The sequence below is a fragment of the Phascolarctos cinereus genome, unplaced genomic scaffold (assembly GCF_003287225.1).
Source record: "Phascolarctos cinereus isolate Bilbo 61053 unplaced genomic scaffold, phaCin_HiC Scaffold_9;HRSCAF=440, whole genome shotgun sequence".
NCBI lineage: Eukaryota > Metazoa > Chordata > Mammalia > Diprotodontia > Phascolarctidae > Phascolarctos > Phascolarctos cinereus.
In genome coordinates this window covers 206,752,212-206,754,013 of record NW_027556402.1, presented here as the reverse complement: position 1 = coordinate 206,754,013, position 1,802 = coordinate 206,752,212, and the positions used below count along the sequence as shown (strand labels likewise).

The 1,802-nt window shown below is 38.7% G+C and overlaps 1 protein-coding gene across 1 annotated transcript; it reads left to right on the top strand.

Annotated features, from left to right (window-relative positions):
- Window positions 1-277: 277 nt before the first annotated feature.
- Window positions 278-1,217, top strand: LOC110221083 (olfactory receptor 5P3-like). The gene is given in 2 exon segments (XM_021005470.1): window positions 278-295; window positions 297-1,217. Coding segments are annotated over 2 exon segments (939 nt in total).
- Window positions 1,218-1,802: the final 585 nt, after the last annotated feature.

Here is a 1,802-nt window from a genome sequence, read left to right as displayed (position 1 = left end):
CTGTCTTTTCAGAGCACATTACTTGTATGAACCACTTTCTTATACATTTACCATGTTACCATTTTGTATGATGGTTACTTATTGATGTATCTCATATCTCCTCCTTTGTCTAATTCATTTTTCTGTTGCATTTGCATCGTTGTCTAGTGTAGTATCTTACAAATATTAGGTCAGCAGTAAAGATTTTATTCAATAGATAAGAAATCCTCAAATTTTAGTTTTTTATTTCATTCTATTCACCATTTTTTTGGTCTTAACAGGTACTGTTTGAGGACAGATGACTGGCAAGAATTCCAACTTCTGTGACAGAATTCTTTATTTTAGGGTTAACAGATGACCCAATCCTTTGTGTCTTCTTCTTTGTGGTATTTCTCGGGATCTATATTGTCATGTTACTTGGCAATCTCAGTATCATAATAGTGATACAAAAGAGCTCCCAGCTTCACACTCCAATGTACCTTTTCCTCAGCCACTTGGCTTTTGTGGATATTGGGCTTTCCTCATCTGTCACACCTCTCATGCTCATGAACTTCCTTGGGGACATAATCTCAATCCCTTTGCAAGGCTGTGTGGTCCAACTTTGTTCTCTAGTTGGCTTTGGGACAGCTGAGTGCTTTCTGCTGGCTGTGATGGCCTATGATCGGTATGCGGCCATCTGTAGCCCCCTACTCTACTCCACTCACATGTCCACCAGGGTCTGTAGTCTGTTACTCATCACATCCTACCTGGGTGGTTTTGTGAATGCTTGGACCTTTGCTGGTTGTTTCCTGAATTTGTCTTTTTGTGGACTCAATAAAATCAATCACTTCTTCTGTGACTACCCACCTTTGCTGAAACTTTCTTGTTCCCATGTTCCACTTGTTGAAATTCTTCCTTCTTTCTCTTCAGGATCAATAATTGTCATAGCTGTTTTAATCATAACTATCTCTTATGCATACATCCTCTTCTCAGTCCTGAAGATACGGTCCATTGAGGGGAGATCCAAAGCTTTCTCTACATGTACCTCCCACCTTACTGCTGTTACATTGTACTTTGGGACCATTGCATTCATTTATGTGATGCCCAAGTCAATATATTCAACAGATCAGAACAAAGTGGTGTCTCTTTTCTACAGTGCAATGATTCCCATGTTGAACCCCCTCATCTATAGTTTGAGGAACAAGGAAGTGAAGGGGGCCATGAAAAAATTAGTAGGCATAAAACATTTATTTTTATAAATTCAATTCAATTCACCATTAAGCATCTCCATAATTCAGGGTAGTATGTTAATACTAAAAAGGCAAAAACGATAATAGGCCCTGGCCATGAACAGCTTACATTCTATTGTAATAGTGAGGTCTGAGCAGCACCAATAAATGAGCTTGAAAATTTTTATATAGTCATCGTTATCGAATTAAATTGGTGGTTTTAAATGTGCTGAGAACAAAAGCCAATGAATCTGATATTGTTTGATCTGATTGGTAGTCTGAAGGAAATCCAGGTTTTTGTCATCGATTTGAATGATGATGTGGTTATCACATTCCTGTATGTTGAACCTTCTGTATTTCAAGTGCTTTCTGCCTCTAGTTTCCAGTGGGAGGCACTATTAAGCTGAAGAACCTGGAAATGAAGCAGTGGTAGGATCACAGAGCCTCAGAGTGTGAAGACGCTTCCAAAGCCATTTAGTCCAGTCTATGTCTGTTAAATGATTTCTTCTATGACATTTCCAACAGCAGTCATAATAGTCTTCCCTCAAAGACATTTAGAAAAGTGGAGCTCACTATCTCCTTCGGTACCACACTCCCTTTTTGGGTAATTTTAAT